Genomic DNA, 14787 nt, shown 5'->3' with positions numbered 1-14787 from the left:
CTTTCATATATTATATAACAGTTTGAGAAATACTATTATATATTATTATTATAAACATTATTATTTTCATATTTTAATATATTTCTAATACAATATTATGAGACAACATATATACAATAGAACATATATATTAATAAATATATTTATAAATAAAATTTTAATTTAAATTATAACTAATATCATTATAGAAAACTATAGTTATCTAAAAAAATTATTAATTAAAATATTTTATAAACTATAATAAATTTGTTAAATTAAAACTATATTTATATTAAAACTAAAGGCAAGTACTAAGCCACTATGCCCTTGTTTATACTTACATTTTTATATACAGTCATAAAATTTTGACTTCTTCGATCTTTCTATTTTAACATAACGTAGTCTATTTTTTTAATAGCAATTAAAAGAATTAAATAGTTTAAAATTAACTCACCACATGTAAAAAGCTCATAATGCAAGGCTAGCTTTAAAATTTGCTGCTCGAATATCAAAATTGCCTCAATTCTTGCCTTTCTAAGCTATAATAAGCCTCATTTTGAGCATTAAAATTGTCACTTTCCCTCACAACTTTTGATAAATTTTGCCCTTCAAATATCTTTGGCTTGTTCCTAGCTCTATCTAGCACTTCAAAATTTTAAAATCTAGTTCCTGATTCAAAAGTTCTCATAGGTTAGTGGAAGGAACCAAAATGCATATTTTCAACTTGATCATTAACCATTGACCATTTAAAAGGTTAAGGTTCAGGGTCCAAAACACATGTTTCACTTTAAAATCTTAACCTCTCAATCACAAAGAGGTTAAGATAAATTTCTAAAACACGTGTTTCACTTTGAAATCTTAACCTCTCCATCAAAAAGAGGTTAAAATAAATTTTCAAAACATGTATTTTAAACCATTAACGTTAAACTCTCATCCAAAAAGGTTAAGGTTAGAGGCTCAAAATATTTATTTCCTTCCTCATCATTAACCTTAACTTATTGTCTCAAAGGTTAAGGTCGAGCTCCAAAACATGTATTTTAGAGGTGGTTATTAACCTCTCTGATCAAGTTAGTAAAATAAGAGAATTGAAAGGATGAATCACTAGCTAATGTTATTGCTAACTATTCAATTGTAGATAATCTAGTAAAGCTTCAATGTAGGAAACTGTGATAGTAAAGAAGAGAGAAAAGAGTGGTTGATCTCATTCATCAAGATGATGAAGAAACAATGAAAATTGAAAATGTAGCTATCACATGATCTAAACTAGTGGATTCAACACATCTAGGAAAATATGGCATTTGGAGATGTGACTATAAGACTGACAACGCAGATTCCATAGTTAAATTGAGTAGAGATCAAATAATTATGGCTCAGGTATATGCAACCATAGTCACAGATATGATAAAGGTTCAAGAAGTTAAGTTTGAAGAGGATGAGCAAGAATTGTTTGATTTAATTCTCCATCATGACTGCAAGATATGTACAATATTGGTAGGTTTTTTAATCCAATAACCTTTGCTATTATCCTCCAAAATTTTCCAATGTAGAAGTTCAAGGAAACATAGTATTTAGTGTTTCTTTTATGTGATTCTTAGTCCAATTGAAATGTTGAAAGGCAGAATAAAGGGAGAAAATGGCTTCTATATGACCGATTTAAGGTAGAATCCAAAGAATTAAATTATGAGAAGTTAGTGATCCTAGTGTACAATGAATCCCATCAGGATGAAATCTGATGCCATGGAAAGGAAATGTGTAGTATTATATCTATCTGGTAATAACGTCAATTGTTTGACAAAAATGCTCCAAACTTGAAAAGATAATGCACATATTCTATTACCAAGTGTACGAAAAATACTCTTTTCTAATAGAAATCTTTATAAAACATTCTCATATCGAAAGGCCTATCTTGAGTAGCGAAGTAAAATGATTCCATTTGGAGACACAAATAACGTGCCATCCTTCCTACTTGAGTCATAGTGGAAGCACTCAAATGATGGTTAGGGAGCCATTGGAGGACCTTTGTAAAGAACCACATTTGTAAAAGCTCAAGAAAGTAATCATGATCACTGTTTGATCAAATTCTACCATGCACCAAGTATTTAAATGGGCTCATCCAATTGTAATTTAGATGCAATTCTCATGATGACATATCACATGTTGATGCATGTAAACTCTCAGAAACCCCTCAAAGGCTTGTGGACATGCTAATTTGAACATTTTATGCTCAATGGGTAAACAAAATCATCCAATATGATCAATTCCATGGAGGGTATGTATGCAAGATTTGATCATATCATCATATGACCTTTTCTATTTCTCAAAGGACCATAATCTTGGAAGAACGAGATGCTTGGAAGTTCTAAATGCAATTGGAGACTTGATGAACATATGGTCACTATTTGATGGACATGTCTAAGGTCCAAGTTTCAGGTCATATAGGTTAATTTTGTAGAGTTTAATTAACCTCACCCAAATCACGTATTTGGGAAGTAGTTATTAACTATGTGAGGGTAGTTCTTAACTCTATATCTATAAAAGGGTTCATTTTTTTCTTTGTAAAGGGAACTTTTCTGAACTTTTGAATAGGAGAAGACATAGGTTAGAATTTTGGCGATAAGATAATATTTGGAAAGTGCATACAAATTTTATCTTTGTAATCAAAAATTCCTCTTAGGTTCTTGGTGCAAGAAAATAAAGGAAAATGCTATTTGAGTTCTCTTCTTTTAAAATCTAAATTGTTAAAAATGTTGATTCTCTTTGTAGTGAGCATTCTCACATTATTGTGCAAATGTTTTTGAATCTTTGGATCAGCATTGTGCTAGTAATAGTTATGAAGCGTAGATCTTGATTTTTGTTATTAGTTGTTTTAAGTTAGTCCAGGAAAGATTTGAATTCATGTGGTGCATTCATCATCAATGGAGTTCTATTTATCTTTTAAAGTTTGATTTTGTCTCTATTTGAAAAACCTCAAAATTATATCATAAGATGGAGCTAACCCTCTAAATGTAGAGGAAGCCCGTATATCAAGGGCCTATCTAATTGTTGTGAATAGTTTTCCATATGCACTTCGTTGGGCCATTTTTATAGTGACAAATTTGTTTACCAACAAAATTTAGTTGGCATATATTAGAAATAAATTCTTCTATCTATGAGGAAATGAAAAAAATAATTTTAAAAAGATGAAATTTATTAGTCTCCTCTTAAGGTAGCAGTAGGACATGTTTGAGTATGCAAGGTAATGAGTAGATCAATTTTGCTAAGGTCTCATTAAATGTATTAGCTTGTCACATAAATAGTTTATGGTATTATAAGACAAAATACTTTGAAAGTAATGGGTGGTACAAAGTAGTAGTATAGCTCATGGAGGATAGACAACATGATATCTTATCTTGAACCTCATTAATGCTAATGGTTAATAATTTTAGTTTCAAGCTAATTAGGTTAACAATATGTATTAACTAATTTTTATTAATAATGGTGTAATTGGAACTGATAACTAGATTTATGGTTAAATATTGTATATTTATTATTTGATTCAAAAAAATTAATAAAATTAATTTTACTTTTATACAATAGTAAAATAATGTGGGTGGCCAAAATAATGACCATGGAACTTTGCAAGGTTGTAGGTAAAGGTTTGTCTCTATTTGTAATTTCCTATTTCTCTTGTTATGCATATATGCTCGAATCATTAGGACATTTTTTTGGGGTTCTATCATTTAAGGAAGGCTTCAACATGGTTTGGTTGTATGTGAGATTCTTTTAGTATGTTTGTGGGTATATTTGCGTATTTAAAAGCCATTTTACTATCAATGTCTATGGTGTGTTTCTTTCTATGTTTATATGTACTTTTATTTGTTCTTATTAATTTTTGACTCAATGATTTTGACTTCTTATATAAACTTTTGTTATTTTTTCTATTATGTAGGCCTTATATAGCTCTAGGAGACCATTTTATGGAGAACTGAGTATGTCTTAAATGATGATGTTGATATTGGAGGCAATATGCTCCCCTATATTCATTTGAACCCTATAATTTTTGTGATTAGTGATGAAATAGGAGAGAGTTCTTTTTTATTTTGGGGTTTCAAGTCTACAAGGATAAATGGATGTCTTGTAAGGAGCAACAATAAGTATGTCCTTTGAATTCAACATATTTGGTTGAGGAAAATATTAGGAACATATCTAACCATGCTTTGATATACAAGTTCATGAGTATTTGACTGTCACTTCCTTACTTGTAGTCATGGGTTCAAATCACATGGAACCTAGATAGAGAAATCAAAGTGCTAGCTCTAGTGAATGGTTACTTCTTGATTTTTTTTCATAAATGTTATAGAAAAATAAGGCATTTGAATGGGGTCATTTTTTTAATAATCAAGTCACTCTTTTCATCAATCCATGGCATGTTAGATTCCACCTATTGATGCATCTATATTTCATTCTATGCCAGTAGGATAATAAGTTTTTACTAGGTACTAGGGTACTGACCAAGTCTTCCTAAATAATTATATTGGGGTATGACCTTTTCTAACTTCTATCCAACAAGTATTTGGTTCATGATGGTGAAACACTGGATAAGTTGGGGATTTATTTATTCTTTCAAGGGGCTTGTTGATTGTGCTCTCTCAATATGTTAGGGTGTTATGTCATACTATATTCCTAAAAATAATCATAGTATCGCTAAAATTAAAATTCAAAAGATAATCTCAGGAACATAAATGAATTTACACATATTCACTCATATGCATCACATAAACAAAAGTCAACTAAAACCATTCCACAACCTATTAAACATATACGTGATCAACAATCATTAAAATGTCCAAGCTATAAGAGACTCATTGTCCATAATTTATATTTATTACTTTTTTTTGAAACAACTTAATTAAAGGAAAAAAGTACACGCAAATGAAAGAATTATATAAAGTTGAGAATATGAAATGTAGGAAAGTGAAGCACGATCCTTAAATTTTTATTTTTATTATGACTCTAAATGGGAACGTCTCTAGTTTAGGAATACATAACTCCAAGGAGCATGTATTACCTATCATAAATTGCATATAGATGGTTATATTACTAACAATATTACACTTTCTTCAAAATTTTCAATTTATTCTGATCTTAAGAAGAGCTAAAAAATTCTTATTTATGGTCATCTTGTACTTAGTTTAGGATTTATAATAGCTACCATATATATAATATCTATAATACCTACATTATAGATTATTTACAAAGTGTATAGGTTGTAGAAACATGTACATAACTTCTATATTTATAAACTTGAATGTGAAATAATTGAATGGGAATATATTAGAAAGGGAAAGTATTGGGACTCAATTTCCAAGGAATGGTCATCAAGTGTTCATATCATGCTATATGATCTCTCTAGTACCTTCAATCACTTAGTCCATCAATTTTATGCAATGAATTCTTATATGGTAGCACTTATTGCACCCATATCATTAAATATTGACTAACACCTCAAGAAATGGTATAGTGTAAAGGTTCTTTATCTCAATATCCTATCACATCTTTGTGAGGCTATACCCATCAATCATCAGATAAGGAAACTCTAACATACTTTTTTTAGAATGGTTATCAGTTTAATCTGAATGATGAAGCAAATCTTATAAATGTAAAGGATAAAATATTTAACATATTCTTTGTAGAACTCCAAGATTCGGGGCTTCAAGATTTGGTGAACAAATGGATGAATGAATATATTTTAGTCTATGGAATGGTGGAACACATTCCTTGGATAGAAAAACTTAATTATACTTCTTTTATGCATTCATGATATCTCCTAGAGTATCTTCATAAACAAAATTTATAGAATCAACATGGGCCTTATCCACCTTTAATTGATATTGGTCCCCCTAAGTGGTGATTTTCATCCCTGTCATAACTTTTTTGATGTTATAGATTTCTAGTGCAAAATTAGTTAGTGTCATCATAAATTCACCATAAAAACATATAGTTAGCTAGCACGTTTTTTCTTTTCTCTAATGAATAAGATGAGAAAAGAATATCTACATGTGCAAAACCATCTATGATATTTTCATCTAACAATGTGGTGTCCTACGAAAATAAATAATAGTTTACTATAAGATTTTGGATGGTGGGAGAATGATGTTACATTAACTCTATCATCTTCTTTAATAATTTTATCCTAAGTCTTGGTCATTGGTAAAGGACTTTGAGAAGATCTATAGTCTCTTCACCCAAAATTATAGACACATTTACTACATTCTTCTTGATGTTATAGTTTTCTCTTAGGGTGTCATTTTTCTTGGGATGGCTTTGTAAGCCAAAAAAAGGTACACTTCTATGAACCCTTATTCCCAATGAATCCCATGAAGAGAGAGAATTGAGAGGCAGCTTATAGGCCTATATCAATGATGTACAAAGGTGCCAAATAGTATTATGGTGGCTCTCAAATGAACCAAGCTATGCAAACTTTGCAAGGTTCACCATAGAATGAGTGATCCAAAGATAAGAGAAAGAATTCTAGTATCCAAGAATCGATATGTGAATGCAATGTAGGCTAAATGAGAGATGCAAATGAAATATATTCTAACAAGATGAGGCTATTAAAAAGCCTTTCTACTTAAGCTATGTGAGATATTTTAGAGCATAAAAGAAATAGAAACTAGATATGCCATGAAGCTACTATGAGAAAGCAAATTTACAAGTGCAAAAATGCTCCAAGCTCTTCAAAGCTGTAAATTTTCCTAGAAATCCTATAGCATAATGTTATTACAAAGAAAAAGGGTTAGAAAATTAGGAGAGAGCCCTCCCATTTAGATAAAAATGGACTATCAAGATTAAGATGAAAAAAGATGCATAATCAAGGGTGGAGAATTCATCTCGAGTGATCCACGTGCACAAGAATCTCACCTAATCAAGATCAATAGTTGACTTTAAGAGGAAAAATATGTACAAAGGAAAATTAAAGCTATTTTGAAAATAAATATTCCTCTTAGATAGAAAATGGGAAATTTATTTAATTAAAATGGAGAATTTTCTTTCAATTAAATAAAAGACAAAGGATATAGTAGTCAAACCATAGGTTATAATTGAATGAATAACAAATTAAGGATTTGATCAAAGAAAAGCAATAAATAAGTTATGTTAAAATGCTAGAAAGGGAGCTCATAGTCTAGATGAGAATTATTGGGTGATTACAAGTAATTCATGTGATTTTCCCAAATTATTGTTATCTTGTTGACAATTATTGTTAAAAGAACTCTAGAAGAGACTCCATAAGCAATTCTCTATCTATGTTTACCTATCCAGAGATGTAATCATCTACTTATAGATATTTTTTATTCATCATCCATAGGTCTCCATTTCACCTTGTAGAAGTAGTGCCTCTTATTTGAATCTATATTCAATGTTCTCACAAATATTGTTGATGTGAACTCCTAAAGTATATTCTTTAAATGGACTATTGATGACTGTGCTTATTTCTTCCTTCGATACTTATTTTCAAACTACTCATGTCTTGATTGTTTAGCATAATTAAGAGGATCCAATCTCTCTCTCTTTTTCCCTCTTACCTAGGGGAATCAACATGATGGTGAAATCTTTGTTCTCCACATATGATTCATGCATGTAGTCTAGTGTCATGGCAATAATATTCATTAATTCTCCATATGAACTTCTCTAGAGGGAATAAATAATCTAAACATTTTTAGGTATCTTGGTTAGAGGTTCAAATATATCCTTCATCATTTCTATAAGTGATAAAGGGGTATAAAATATTTTAGCATCTTACTCATTGGAGTCTCTACAAACCACAAAGGCTACTCATTGGGTATAAGGGAGAGAATGACACATCTTATTACGTGTTGTGCTTTTGTATATCCCACAATTATATATAAAGGTTAGTTGAAATGATTAGTAAACAATCAAAAATAAAATATACCTACTTTTTTGTGGCCCTAAACATGAAGTAGTACATTTAGGGAACAAACTACATGTTGTTAGCCTTGTTAGTATTCTATGAAAAATTACAATTCTCACCTCTATATGCCTAATAAATTTAGACCATTAGATGTTTACTTAAAATTTATTTACATCACTGTAAAACTTCTTCAACTAGTAGGTATTTGGGTTCCTCCACACCTTCTTGTTGTAGGAGAAGAAAATGAATCATGGAGGTACAAGAAAGTATTATGAAATGAACCATATGGTTAAGGGTCTAAAGGGCCTAAACATGATTTAATGAAAAACATGAAGACATTTGATTATAATATGGTGACTCAAATAATTCTAAGTTTTAGTGGACCTAAGAATGGTCATTGGAGCTTTTTATGTAACTATGGCACAAATGATGTTATTTAGATCAATACTACTTTCCCAAGTTCAATCGATGTTACAAGGCACAAAAAATTCATATGATACATTGGCAATATTTAAATGATATGTTTAGGATATGACAATACCAAAGAAGGATTTGAATGGTGTACTGAACATTCAAAATTAGAATGAATAGATAAGTATCATCAATTTGTAGTGAAATATTCATAGATATAGCAGAAGATATGGTGAGAAAGAAAACACGTATTTATGTTCATTATCGAAATAAAGATGAATAAATTAGTTCCAAGAGAGTACATGATTGACAAAATATTGGTACTTTTGATAGCTCTTAGAGCTCTTTCTTCTAACTCTTAAAATTTGACACAAGGTTAAATATAAAAAACTAGTAGGTGTATTTAAATATATAATAAATTTGATCCAATGAGCAAAATTATTTGGGCCAGTGTAATATGACTTTGAAAATAAAGGCTTCAGTTTGAGGTAGAAGTAAGGTCAAAATATCTAAATAAACCACCATAATATTACCCAAACAAGTTAAAACAACAATATAATCCTTATAGAAAGTTCAAGTTAGGGAATCCCCAAAACAATTGAATTCTTAGAAGGCCAAATAAAGCATTTACTTTCTCCTACTTGATTATTATGGAAATAAAAAATTAATCCAATCATGTAAATAATGATAAAATTAATATTGATTTAGGTAAGGGGAAGTTAATTTTTAAATTTTTTTTTGTTGGAATCTTAATTTGTGGATCCATTAGGGTTGGATCTTCATATTGATATCCTTGTTGAATTTGAGAAAGAAACCTTTGCAAGGATTTTTTTTTTCGCACTAATAAAAAAAAGGATATGATAGAGATAAATAAATTATCTCATAAATCATGAATATAGCCTCTTCCATCGATTTATGTCAAAATTTTATGTGACCAAAGAGAGAGTTAAATTTGCTAATGACAGAATGGAGTCAAGAAAGGGCATAAAATTTCTATTTTGGAGAATGTCGATAAAAGTTATCTAATATAGAATGTTGGAAAGGATGTTAATGCTATATAAATGGGCCATGAAGAAAAAATTATAAGTTGAGGGTTATGGTATTTATTAATAATATATAACTAAGAATACATATGTTAATATGATAACGCAGTTGAACTAGAAGGCAAAAGAACTCTAAGGTCTCTCTATAGGAACTTTAATTTTGATGTACCAAGTGTGAAAAAAAGAGAAAAGAAATAAGCGATAGCTCAACATGAAAAAATAGGAGTCCTATTATTAGTCCATCTAATAAGACTTGTATCCATGATTAGTATGAATATAATTATTATTTGGATTCTTTGTTTTACTTCTTGTTTGGTTCAAGCAATTTTATAGTAAAGAGTTCTAAAGTCCCTTCAAAACTCATTCTACTCTAATTTATTAGTAGGAAAGCTATTTGTGTTACAAATATAAGCACAACATGCATAAAGTGGAACTTTATTGTTTGACAAAATATATTTTTTATATTAACACTACTTCCAAGGATGAGTTTTTTAATTATCTATATGAGTTCTATAATTTGAATAAAAATAGTTTACTATTTTTCTCCAAAGTAGAATTTTATGATGCGGAAAATATTCTCAATTTTTTTTGAAATGTAAGGGTATTTTGTACATAAAAATTAATCGTAAATTTTTTGTGAAAAACTTGTTCAATTCATGTTATAACTTGGCATAATACATGTTTTTAAATGAATATAATGAATCCAAAATATAAAAATTATTTTCATTAGTGATTTATGATGTGCATATTTTAGTTGGAATGAATGAACTACTTTTAGTTTATGTGTTCATGTTGTGATTCATATGTTTCTTGTCTATCTAGAGATTTCTATGCCACTTTTGAAGGGTGATTTGAACTCTAATTTTAATGATTATTTGATGGTTTTTTTAGTACTTATAGTATTTGTAGGCTGATTTAGATTGAGATCTTGATATAACAAGTTTGTAGGTAATATTAAGCTATCAAATTATCATTGCAACTATGTTGGATTTACTAAACAATGAATTCCACTATTTTGAATAGTTGCACCTTTTTTCTTAGAGCATTCATCATAACAATTAAGTTGTAACATTGTCTTCTTCTTCTTTTTCATATTTGGTTATTTCTTGTAATTCTGGATCCAAAATTTTCTCTATGATCTTTAAAGATGAGTTTACAAGAAATTTACTTGTACCTTTTTTTCTCATTATATTATTACTATTTATATACATTTGTATATTAAAAAATGAAATTAGATGTTAATAGAACCAAATAGCTTGTAGGCATTATACATGCCCAAATAAATGATGGAATTTAAACACTTTAAAGTGAGAATTGACAAATATTAAAATGGCTTAAATTTTGTAACCCAATTGTGTGAAGCTAAAGTTCAACGTCCATGTGGGCATTATTATTTTCTTCAAATAAGATTCTGAATTCACCTTTTGTTGTGGATAGAAAAATATTAATTTTAAGCTTTAATAAAATTTTATTTAAAACTTTCTACTACTTTCTGATTTCTAGAATTGAATGAAAGATAGATGACTAGATTATGATATAGTTATTTACTAGAGCACAATGAAGTTGAGAGTCAACCAATCTTGAACATACAAATAACTTATAATTGAATATAAATCATTCTGAAATATATAATAAATTAATTTTTATTTTCATATGTTTTATAAATCAGAAGTATTGATTGAACAACTTATTGAAAGATAATACTCCATAGAATATCACATACATTTAAACTTTATGCACTATCTTTCCAATGCTTGGTAAAGATTGTAGCTATGACATACCTCTTATTGTTGACACATAAAGAACTTTGTAATCTATTTATTTCATGAGTTTTTTGAACCACTTAACTGACGCTTTTGGATATCGAGTTAAGTTATTCTTATAGTCAATGTAATGAAGACCAAATCTAACCGTATAGCCGTTTGTCCACTCGAAATTGTCTAACAATGACCATGCGAAATAACCATGTATCTTGGATCCAGCCCTGTTATTCAACCTTGAACCTTTTAGTATATAAGAATAAAAAATACAAATAAATTATAAACTTGAAAAAATGTACCTTATTGCTTTCTGAACAAATGATAAATGCTTTGCGTGATAATCAATTCTCCAAGTATCATTAAGAGATTGTGCCAATGACAATGTATCATCATTTTTTTCATCAACACCTATATAAAATATAAATTTATTAGAGCTATCCAGAAATTTAAGAAAGCTTTCCAATGAAAGTATACATCATTAAAGATACTTTTTATGAGTTCAATTCATAGCTGTCCTTAAACATCTTATACTAATGACAAAATTAAATTTTAAAAAATTCAACTTTAACTATATAACACTTTAAACATATGAATCAAATCTTCATATATAATATTTAAGCCTTCCATCAAATTCACTACAAAATCATTTACAAAATGACTTACCATTCTCTGTGATGAAAATGAGTGGATTGTCGTATTTCTGTTTTATATACTTCAACAGCTCTCCTATTCCTCGTGGATAGACGTGAAGCCAACTCGATCCTGCCTGTTTGTCCCCATTTAAATATTAGAAGCTGGCCAGTTAGTACTACATAAAATTGCTTTACAGGTTGTCTTTAATTTTTTTTTATCAGACTTACCACTGGGCCGATGAGCATTCCATTCCTCTCAGCTGAAGACATTTATATAGCAATCCATGTCAGAGTTCAACTTCATCTTTCATAAAGCATTGCCAGAACAGCTGAATAACGTCCTTAGAAAAATTAAGTCAGGAAAGAAGTGTACCTGTTAGATTTGTTTGAGAGTCCAATGTATAGCTTGTGTTAAGGGGATTGGGTGGCGTCGAAACATCAGCAGCGTAAAGAGCCGTATAATAATTCAAGCCCAGAAAATCAAACGAGCCTTTCACCATTGCATATTCACGGCCACTAAACTTCGGTAGACGATTGCCAACAAGCTTTCTCATCGACGAGGGGTATTTCCCTTTTGTAATCGGATCCATATACCTGACATTTCGCAAGGCCGATCAAATTCATATGAACGTGCAAATAAAACTTTATTTATTTTCTTGTGTTTATTGGGATAAGATGCTTTGCTTACCAACCAAACATGAAATCTAAGGCCCTTTGGGTGGCTTCCCGGTCAGCGTGTGATTTTGAATAGGGAAGAAACCAGTGGCTCACTATTGTCATTCCGATCAATCCCTTCTGTACTGCCTGTACAAAACATATTGTAGATTTGGATTACAACATTGATATTCCGAGTAAGGAAATTTTGAGGAAAATAAAATCGTCACCTGATATTTTCTCTTATAGGCACGCACAGTAGCTGCATGGGAAAGGATAAGATTATGGGCTACAATATATGGTTCTGTTGCCGAATTTCCTGTGCTTGAACTTCCATTGGAAGAGGAATGGCGGCCAGGTGCAAATGTGCCAATATCATATCCAAAGCTAGCGTAAGAATATGGTTCGTTTAATGTAATCCAGTGCTTTACTCGATCGCCAAACTCTTGAAAGCACAATTCACTGTAAGCTTTAAAATCATTCCTGCAAATATTAGAAAATGGATTAGAAAATGTATATCCCATTTTCGGCATACGATATAAACATATGAAGTGTTACATACACAATTTCTTTACTAAGAAAACCTCCATATTTGTCCTCGAGAGCTTGCGGGAGGTCCCAATGAAAGAGTGTCACAAAAGGCTTGATATCTACAACAAAGAGTTTGTTATAGCCTCTTAAGAGTATCATGGAAATTTCCATATAGATAGCACAAAGCTATAAACGTTTTTACCATGCTTTTTGAGTTCATTAAAAAGATTATTGTAGTAGGCCACTCCAACTTTGTTTATCCCACCTTTTACTGTGCCATCTGTACCCCACGGAAAAGAAAAACACTATTTTAGATACCTAGAAATAGGAGAAAACTATATTTGCCTAGGGAAAAAAATGGCTCACTTGGTAATATGCGTGACCATGAAATAGATAGCCTATATACATCCATGCCCATGTCCTTCATCAGTTTCACATCCTCCTATAAATCACACAAACCCCTTTTAATATAGTTCGACATGAAAATGCCAAATGCACCCATATAGCAAGAAACCTAAAGTATGCATTCACGATCTTTCATGGATCTGATAAAAATATATGATTTGAATCAAAAGTTGTGAGAAGCACACCTTATAGCGATGGTATTGATCCACAGCAACATCCCCATTGCTATCATTAGCGGTATTTCCTGCACACAATTTAATTTACAATAAGATTTCAAACATAGATTGCAAGATGGAAATAGAATAATCAGACTAAAAAACATATAAAATTCACCTGAGATATGAGAGAAAGTATCCCATATGCTTGGCGCCCTTCCTCCTTCATTGGCAGCTCCTTCATATTGATATGAAGCAGAGGCTGTGCCGAATATAAATCCAGCGGGAAACCCACTCCTGTTCATTGCTTTTATATCTTGCCGAGCCGATACAAGAGAGATCAACCACATGCACAACACTGCAAAGGAAATCCATCCCTTTCCACAATTCATTGTACTAAACTACTAAACTTGTATAGTTTTTCATTCAATACAATGAAACACAAACACAAACACGGTTATGCCATGAGGATGCGACAATAACCTCTATTTAAAGAAAAAAGACAGAACACCTTATGTGAGAAGTACGCTGAAGACCATGAAGCACGCTGGAGACCAGTTGTTCCCTTTTGACATTTTGTGATTTCTAAATCATAGAACCGCGAGTTTCAATATATTCCAAGAGAATTTCAAAAGTCTCACTTAGTTTAGGTAAAATTCAAAAGAAAACAACAAAGTGCGTGAATTTTAAACGTGGGAGTTAACTTGTCCTGGTCACGCACACTCTGTGGGCATTTGGGAAAAATGACCAGAAGCGTGGATTCCGAGAAGTAAGGAAGCGTGTCCTAAACGATTTGTAGTATTTCTATTATCGAAATCCCTTATCCTTTTTCTAAGTGTTTCTAAATTTATATTCTTGGGAAGATCAGATTTTATCGCCACGCAATGTTTTCTTTTGTTTTATCAATTTCTTTTAAATTAATTGGTCTAGATACTATTCTTCATAATCAGATTACCGAATTATGAGGTAAGACTAACATTTGAATTTCAATTTATTATTATTAGATATAAAGAAATTATGTGGGTATTTGAATTAAACTGTAAAATTTTTAACAAAGTTTTTTCTATCATTTAACTTAATGTGTTTGCATTGTCATTTGTAAAAGGCACTGGCTAATCTCTAGATAAAATGTACCAAAAACAACAAAAGAAAGAGAGTTAAATATGATTCTTTTCGAGGTTCACGCAAACACAATAAAATTTTCTCAAAATTTTTGTTGTTTTCAATCACAAAATATACAGATCATGAGGATCAAATGTTGAAAATTTCAAAAAAAATCATTGTGTTTTCATTTTTTTGAAATTTAGT

The 14787-nt window shown here is 30.4% G+C and overlaps 1 protein-coding gene across 1 annotated transcript; it reads right to left on the bottom strand.

Annotated features, from left to right (window-relative positions):
• Window positions 1-11160: 11160 nt before the first annotated feature.
• LOC149533295 (beta-glucosidase 12-like) lies at window positions 11161-13923 on the bottom strand. Its single transcript, XM_089807673.1, has 12 exons — window positions 13658-13923; window positions 13510-13568; window positions 13286-13361; window positions 13122-13199; window positions 12951-13038; window positions 12619-12871; window positions 12423-12538; window positions 12108-12328; window positions 11963-11994; window positions 11766-11868; window positions 11402-11510; window positions 11161-11326 (listed from the first exon to the last, which is right to left on the bottom strand). The coding sequence occupies exons 1-12, from the start codon at window positions 13869-13871 to the stop codon at window positions 11161-11163; spliced, it is 1515 nt and encodes a 504-aa protein (XP_089663799.1). The 5' UTR covers window positions 13872-13923.
• Between the last annotated feature and the right edge of the window lie 864 nt (window positions 13924-14787).

The sequence above is a fragment of the Cupressus sempervirens genome, chromosome 10, assembly GCF_028749045.1.
Source record: "Cupressus sempervirens isolate cs-2001-9-10 chromosome 10, ASM2874904v1, whole genome shotgun sequence".
NCBI lineage: Eukaryota > Viridiplantae > Streptophyta > Pinopsida > Cupressales > Cupressaceae > Cupressus > Cupressus sempervirens.
The sequence above is the reverse complement of the archived record's forward strand: the minus strand, read 5'-3'. Positions and strand labels throughout refer to the sequence as shown.